Raw genomic sequence first — 7,803 nt, forward strand, 5'->3', positions numbered from 1 at the left:
ATACTCGCGCACTATAAAAGGCGAGCGCGGGGGCTGCGCGGCCTTTTACTATACGAGATCACGTAAGTGAGGCGGGAGGGAGCCGTGGCGGAGCGGTGCGGCCTACGCCGCATCCGTGCCCATCGGGGCTGCCGGTGGCCCGCGGACAGCCGTTCTCGGCCGTATCGGTCGCCGCCGCGTTGGCAGCGACGGTGCCGTCCTGCCTAACGCGCCCCTCTTCGCTCTAGCAAATGGCGGACGACGCCGGTGCTGCGGGAGGTGCAGGAGCGGCCCGAGGGGGCTTCCGCGGCGGCTTCGGGACCGGGCTGCGGGGCCGCGGGCGTGGCCGCGGTAGGGGCCGCGGGAGAGGTCGCGGGGCCCGTGGAGGCAAGGCCGAAGATAAGGAAGTAAGTGCCGGGGCTGTGCTCCGTGCTGGCAGCTGGGCTGGGCAGGGAGCTGGCTCCCGGCGGAGCTGCCGGACCCTGCCGCCCGGGACCCTGCCGCCCGGGACCCGGCTGCCCGTGACCCTGCGCCGTGGCTTCCTCCCTAGTGGATTCCTGTCACCAAACTTGGTCGCCTGGTGAAGGATATGAAGATCAAGTCTCTGGAGGAGATCTATCTCTTTTCCCTTCCCATCAAGGTGAGCGGCCGTGCGGGGGGGCGTGCCGCAGAGCCCTGGGCTGAGCCGCTGGAAGTGCTCCGGTTGCGCCTGCCTGAGCTCGGGTCCCTCGCTAGCAGACGCTGAGGCGCATGAAGCTGCCTGCAGTGGGGGGGGAGGCTGCCTGCGTCCCGTGGAGGTGGCAGCAGGCTCTGCAAGGGTTGGTGCGGCAGTGCCTCTCAGTGCCGGGGGAGAGCTGGGCTCCCACTTGCTGGGCTCCCACTTGCTGGGCTCCCACTTGCTGGGCTCCCACTTGCTGGGCTCCCACTTGCTGGGCTCCCACTTGCTGGGCTCCCACTTGCTGGGCTCCCACTTGCTGGGCTCCCACTTGCTGGGCTCCCACTTGCTGGGCTCCCACTTGCTGGGCTCCCACTTGCTGGGCTCCCACTTGCTGGGCTCCCACTTGCTGGGCTCCCACTTGCTGGGCTCCCACTTGCTGGGCTCCCACTTGCTGGGCTCCCACTTGCTGGGCTCCCACTTGCTGGGCTCCCACTTGCTGGGCTCCCACTTGCTGGGCTCCCACTTGCTGGGCTCCCACTTGCTGGGCTCCCACTTGCTGGGCTCCCACTTGCTGGGCTCCCACTTGCTGGGCTCCCACTTGCTGGGCTCCCACTTGCTGGGCTCCCACTTGCTGGGCTCCCACTTGCTGGGCTCCCACTTGCTGGGCTCCCACTTGCTGGGCTCCCACTTGCTGGGCTCCCACTTGCTGGGCTCCCACTTGCTGGGCTCCCACTTGCTGGGCTCCCACTTGCTGGGCTCCCACTTGCTGGGCTCCCACTTGCTGGGCTCCCACTTGCTGGGCTCCCACTTGCTGGGCTCCCACTTGCTGGGCTCCCACTTGCTGGGCTCCCACTTGCTGGGCTCCCACTTGCTGGGCTCCCACTTGCTGGGCTCCCACTTGCTGGGCTCCCACTTGCTGGGCTCCCACTTGCTGGGCTCCCACTTGCTGGGCTCCCACTTGCTGGGCTCCCACTTGCTGGGCTCCCACTTGCTGGGCTCCCACTTGCTGGGCTCCCACTTGCTGGGCTCCCACTTGCTGGGCTCCCACTTGCTGGGCTCCCACTTGCTGGGCTCCCACTTGCTGGGCTCCCACTTGCTGGGCTCCCACTTGCTGGGCTCCCACTTGCTGGGCTCCCACTTGCTGGGCTCCCACTTGCTGGGCTCCCACTTGCTGGGCTCCCACTTGCTGGGCTCCCACTTGCTGGGCTCCCACTTGCTGGGCTCCCACTTGCTGGGCTCCCACTTGCTGGGCTCCCACTTGCTGGGCTCCCACTTGCTGGGCTCCCACTTGCTGGGCTCCCACTTGCTGGGCTCCCACTTGCTGGGCTCCCACTTGCTGGGCTCCCACTTGCTGGGCTCCCACTTGCTGGGCTCCCACTTGCTGGGCTCCCACTTGCTGGGCTCCCACTTGCTGGGCTCCCACTTGCTGGGCTCCCACTTGCTGGGCTCCCACTTGCTGGGCTCCCACTTGCTGGGCTCCCACTTGCTGGGCTCCCACTTGCTGGGCTCCCACTTGCTGGGCTCCCACTTGCTGGGCTCCCACTTGCTGGGCTCCCACTTGCTGGGCTCCCACTTGCTGGGCTCCCACTTGCTGGGCTCCCACTTGCTGGGCTCCCACTTGCTGGGCTCCCACTTGCTGGGCTCCCACTTGCTGGGCTCCCACTTGCTGGGCTCCCACTTGCTGGGCTCCCACTTGCTGGGCTCCCACTTGCTGGGCTCCCACTTGCTGGGCTCCCACTTGCTGGGCTCCCACTTGCTGGGCTCCCACTTGCTGGGCTCCCACTTGCTGGGCTCCCACTTGCTGGGCTCCCACTTGCTGGGCTCCCACTTGCTGGGCTCCCACTTGCTGGGCTCCCACTTGCTGGGCTCCCACTTGCTGGGCTGGGTTGCGGAGTCAGCTCGAAGAAATGGGTCCCTGACCGTTTAAATACATCCTGCTGCAAACAGATGTGTGTGGGCTCGTTGAGGTGGAGGAGGCCCCTGGGCTGCGTGGCTCTGGCTGCAGCGAGTGGCCGCGGGTGGGTAACCAGCCCGCTGACCTCTGCAGGAGTCGGAGATCATCGACTTCTTCCTGGGCTCGTCCCTGAAGGATGAGGTGTTGAAGATCATGCCCGTGCAGAAGCAGACTCGTGCCGGTCAGCGCACCCGCTTCAAGGTAGCCATCCTCATCCTCCTCTGCTCCTTCAGGCCTGCTGCTCCTTCTGGGTGTCACATGAGAAAGACGTCTAGAAGCATAGGGCGCAATAAATCCCCTGGAGGCTGGGGGGAGGGGTCGGTTTGTGTCCTAGCAAAGGGAAGTTTTGCTTGGGCAGCAGTTGGCTCTTCGGGGGTGATGGTGGAAAGAGAAGCTTGGGGTGTCCAGGAGTTGTGCTTGGGGATCAGCAGGGCTGGAGAGCAGCCCGAGGCATCGTTGGCTGGACGGAAAGGTGAGCGCTGGAAAGTGGGTTTCTTGGCTGGGGTCTGTTCGGTGCCGTGGGTCCTTGCTGAGACCCGGGAGGGTGATGTGCTGAGAGGGTTCCACAGGCAGCCCCTGAGCTTCTCCCTCGGCCCCAGGCTTTCGTCGCCATCGGGGACTACAACGGCCACGTGGGGCTGGGCGTGAAGTGCTCCAAGGAGGTCGCCACTGCCATCCGCGGGGCCATCATTCTGGCCAAGCTCTCCATCGTGCCGGTGCGGAGAGGCTACTGGGGCAACAAGATCGGCAAGCCCCACACCGTGCCCTGCAAGGTGAGCGCAGCTCCGTGCCCAGCCGCGGCGCTGCCCGGCCCTGCCGCGCTGCTCGGCGGCCGCCAGCTGGTGCTGTGTCCCTGCAGGTCACCGGCCGCTGTGGGTCCGTCCTGGTGCGCCTGATCCCGGCCCCCCGTGGCACCGGGATCGTGTCAGCCCCCGTCCCCAAGAAGCTGCTGATGATGGCTGGTATTGATGACTGCTACACCTCGGCCCGGGGCTGCACTGCCACCCTCGGCAACTTCGGTGAGCTGGGCTTGCAGCCTGGAGATGTAGGCCCTGGGTTGGTAGCTTGGTTTGTGCAGGTGGAGGGAGGGCAGCTGAGACCAGACCTGCAGTGCTGGGGCCAGCTCTGGTGTCCTGAGGAGACAGGAGAGAGGAAGCTGTTGGAGAGGGGCCAGAGGATGCCCAGAGCTGTGTTGGGAGGGCAGGAAGCTCTCTGCTGAGAGAGTCAGAGTTGTTCAGCCTGGAGAAGAGAAGGCTCTAGGGAGACCTTCTGGTGGCCTTTCAGGGCTTCAAGAGGCTGATGGGAAGGCTGGGGATGGATTTCAGAGCAGGACCTGCTGTGATAGGATGAGGGGTGATGGCTTGAACTGAAAGAGGGAGATTGAGCTGGAGATACAGAACTGGTTTATTCTGAGGGTGCCTGGACTGCTGGGAGCTGCCCCATCCCTGGCACCTTCCCAGGCCAGGTTGTGTGGGGCTGTGAGCAGCCTGCTGTGGCTGGGGCTGTCCCTGCTGGCTGCAGGGGGCTGCACTGGAGGAGCTTCCAAGGCCCCTTCCCGGCCAAACCAGCCTGGGAGCCTCTGATTACCATTCCTGTCATCTCCTGGGGCACAGCACAGCCTTTTCAGTCTGTGTTAGCTCAGAGCACGGGCAGGAGGAAGCAGAGACCTGTGCTGCCCCTTGCCAGGGCTACAGGGCTGCGCGGTGTGCTGCGCGGTGTGCTGCTGCTACAGGGCTGCGCGGTGTGCTGCGCGGTGTGCTGCTGCTGCAGGGCTGCTCGTGCTGCGCGGTGGGCCGCTGCTGCAGGGCTGTGCGGTGTGCTGTGCGGTGTGCCGCGCCTCTCCCGATCTGCGCGGTTGCCCTTGCGGCCGTAGTGCAACTGTCGTAACTGGCGAGAGAGAGCAGCTGGAGCTCTGGGGGCGAATCAGAGAGACCTGCCGTGGCCTCCCTGTGCCAGCCTGAGCTCTACACTCCTGGAGCTGCCTGGGGGGTCCCGAGTGGGTCTGCAGAGCCGGGGTGTGAACGTCTGACCTCTGCCCGCAGCTAAAGCCACCTTCGATGCCATCTCCAAGACCTACAGTTACCTGACCCCAGACCTCTGGAAAGAGACTGTGTTCACCAAGTCTCCTTACCAGGTAAGAGCATTGCTGCCACCTGCAGCCCAGGCCTTCCCCTTCCTCGTGGTTAAAGCTCAGCTGCTGCCAAAGCATTTGCAGTCAGAGCAGGCCGGGGCAGAGGGCACTTTGCAGGGCATCGTTCGGAGTGCTGCTTGAGAAGGGCACTTGGAGGGCAAAGCAGAGAAGAAGGCTTTGGGAATGAGTTGTGTCTGAACTGCAGCCCCCGTGAGCTGGGACAGGAGCGCTGGGGACCTCTGCTAGGGGCTGGGAAGGGAAACCAGCATCCTTGTTGTTGCCTTCCAGGAGTTCACTGATCACCTGGCCAAGACCCACACCAGAGTCTCTGTGCAGAGAACCCAGGCGGCTGCCGTGGCGACATGAGCGGGGTTTGTGCAGGGGAATAAAAGGATCAGTGAACAAGAAACTGCTGTGCTGGGATGCAGTCTGCTGGGGGCTTGGCTAGGCTCAGAGTCTGAGCATCTGAGTGAAACAGTCACAGAAAACACTGGGCTGGAAGGGGCCTCTAGGGGTCATCAGGCCAGCCCCCCTGTGTCTCATGGAGAGCCTTCGTCACTACCGAGGGGGTGCAGAAGCAGCTCTGAAGATGATGTGCTGCCACCTTCACCCCGACTGAGGGGGTCCCTGCTGGGGCTGGGCAGGGTCTTTGTGTTGGTTTACTGAGCTGGGGGAGAGGAACAGGGAGAATCCTGGTTCCTGGAGCGAGGCAAGGGGCTGACCTTGGCTCAGAGGATGGAATTCACAGGTGGGAAAGGAACTCTGCCAAGAATGACTCTGGAGCCTGGCTGCATGGCAGAACGTGGGGCTGCAGGTTTATTGAGGTCCCACATGCAGCACTGGGCACAGACACCGTGGACAGAGGTGCTGGCCCCTTCCACCTACTGGGAGGCATTTGCTTGTGCCTTCCTCTCCTCCATCATCCTCTGCTTCTGCTTCATCAGGCACGTCCTTGCGTTTCCATGGACACCAAGATCCCCATCTAGGCAGAAAATAAAGGTCCAAAGTCCTTCTGTTTCCAGAGGGGGTCTGGGATGAGGCTCAAAGCCTCCTGTCCCTGCCTGCGGTCAGGGCTGTGTGGGCTGCTGTGCTACTCACATCTGTCCTGGTAGGCCTTGGTGACCTGTGCCAGCAGCTCCATCTCCTTGGCACAGTTCTGGAACTGGTTGGGCCCTTCCCTGTGCTTGCAGGCACCCAGCCTCTCCCGGATGATCTCCACGATCTCCTGGTCGACCATCCTGGGGGGAGGGTGAGGCATGAGCACAGCCAAGGGGTGCTGGAGGAGCTGAGCAAGGGCTGGGGATGCCCTGGCCAAGGTCAGCTCTGGGGTTTTGCAGGACCTGGCCCTCCAGCAGTGCAGCAAGGTCATGTTCCAGTGCCACCCTGCTCAGCCCAAGCGTGCTGCAGGGCACAGCAGGACTCTAACAGGGTGGGCAGGAGGTGCTGCTGCAGCACCAGGCTCCGTGCCCCTCAAGCCCAGGGGAGGAGCAGCAGGGCCTGGCCTGGGGACAGCCCTACCTGTCCCTCCTCCACTGTGCTTCAGCCTCGAAGTAGCAGAGGTAATCCCCCTCCAGACACTCGCTCAGGTCGGGCACACGGCGGAACTTCTGGTGGTAGTAGTAGAACTTGTTCTTGGCGTGCTGGCGCTCGATCCACTCTGCAGCGGGGGCGCCAGGGTCACACCGGCCCGGTCACACCGGCCCCCTCCGGCCCCCCTCCTGCCCCCTCCTGCCCCCCGCACCCGGCCCCCTCCGGCCCCCTCCTGCCCCCCGCACCCGGCCCCCTCCGGCCCCCCGCACCCGGCCCCCTCCTGCCCCCTCCTGCCCCCCCCGCCCCCTCCCCGAGGCGATGCCGCCCCCCGCGGCCCCGCGCACCTCGCCCTCGCCTCACGGCCCTGCGCCTGCCCTGGTGCCCGCGCTGGGGTCTCGCCGTGCCCTGCTGTCTGTCCCCTGCCCCACCTCCCCTGCTCTCCCCCACATCCCTGTGTGCGGCGCTGGCTGCGTCCTGCGTCCCTGTGCCGGTGTCCAGGCTGTGTGCCGCCCCCGCCTCCCCCCGGGCCAGCCCCGGGGCCGTGCCCCACTCGCACGTTACCGTCCCGGTTCCCGACCCCCCCAGTGCTCCCGTGCCATGCCGGGGCTCGGCTCCCGCGGCCGCCGCGGACCGGCGCTACAGAGGGCCCCGCCCGGGCCGCGGTACCGCCCGGGCCGCCGGTACCTCGGACGAAGGTGATGGGCGCGTCCACGACATAGTTGAAGACGGTCTGAAAGAACTGGACCGGGTTGGGCACCGATGTGATCCTGTCGGATTCGGGGGTGCGGGTCGGGGGCAGCTTGTAGGCCTCCCGGACCGAGTCCTCGGGCATGGCGGCGGCTGCGGGCGGCAGGCACGGACAAGATGGCGGCGCCCAGCGGCAGGGTCAGGCGGCGGCGGCGCTCTGCGCATGCTCTGCCGCCGCGGTGCATGCTGGGAGCCGCGCTCCCGTGCCCCTCCCGGGGCTCTCCCAGTCCTTGCCTGGGCTGCTGCCCTGCGCTTCCCAGAGCGGCCGGGGCCGGTGGGATGAGGGCAGCAGGGCCAGGTGCTGGCTCCTGCGCTTGCGGCGCAGCAGCCCCTGAAGGCTCCAGGCTGGGGGCAGAGTGGCCTGGTGGGAAAAGCCCTGGGGGCTGTTGGTTGAGCGCGGCTGCAGAGCAGCCGGAGCGTGCCCAGGTGCCCGAGAGGGCAGGGGAGCAGCGGCCGAGGGGGCCGGGGGGGAGCGGCCGAGGGGGCCGGGGGGGAGCGGCCGAGGGGGCCGGGCGTGTTCAGCCTGGAGAAGCTGAGGGAGACCTCATTGCTCTCTGCAGCTCCCTGGGAGGAGGCTGGAGCCAGCTGGGGCTGGGCTCTGCTCCCTAGGAACAAGGGACAGGACAAGAGGCAATGGCCTGAAGCTGTGCCAGGGGAGGTTAAGATGGGACATGAGGATCAATTTCTTCCCCCAGAGGGTTGTCAAGCCTGGCCCAGGCTGCTCAGGGCAGTGGTGGAGTCCCCTGGAAGGGTTTCAGAGCTGTGGTGCTGAGGGCCACGGTTTGGTGCTGGGTGAGGGTTGGA

General features: G+C 65.9%; 2 protein-coding genes across 2 annotated transcripts; one reads left to right on the plus strand and one right to left on the minus strand.

Moving 5' to 3' along the window:
* Positions 1 to 192: 192 nt before the first annotated feature.
* On the plus strand, positions 193 to 5,131 carry LOC137445085 (small ribosomal subunit protein uS5). The gene is made up of 7 exons (XM_068146509.1): positions 193 to 386; positions 530 to 619; positions 2,685 to 2,792; positions 3,191 to 3,364; positions 3,451 to 3,610; positions 4,634 to 4,725; positions 5,011 to 5,131. The coding sequence occupies exons 1-7, from the start codon at positions 231 to 233 to the stop codon at positions 5,086 to 5,088; spliced, it is 858 nt and encodes a 285-aa protein (XP_068002610.1). The 5' UTR covers positions 193 to 230; the 3' UTR covers positions 5,089 to 5,131.
* Positions 5,132 to 5,511: 380 nt separating this feature from the next.
* LOC137445089 (NADH dehydrogenase [ubiquinone] 1 beta subcomplex subunit 10-like) lies at positions 5,512 to 7,141 on the minus strand. The gene is made up of 4 exons (XM_068146513.1): positions 6,937 to 7,141; positions 6,241 to 6,379; positions 5,821 to 5,960; positions 5,512 to 5,704 (listed from the first exon to the last, which is right to left on the minus strand). The coding sequence occupies exons 1-4, from the start codon at positions 7,082 to 7,084 to the stop codon at positions 5,604 to 5,606; spliced, it is 528 nt and encodes a 175-aa protein (XP_068002614.1). The 5' UTR covers positions 7,085 to 7,141; the 3' UTR covers positions 5,512 to 5,603.
* Between the last annotated feature and the right edge of the window lie 662 nt (positions 7,142 to 7,803).

This window comes from Melanerpes formicivorus, unplaced genomic scaffold, assembly GCF_026170545.1.
Source record: "Melanerpes formicivorus ecotype bairdi unplaced genomic scaffold, bMelFor1.0.p_v2 SCAF_14, whole genome shotgun sequence".
Taxonomy (NCBI): domain Eukaryota; kingdom Metazoa; phylum Chordata; class Aves; order Piciformes; family Picidae; genus Melanerpes; species Melanerpes formicivorus.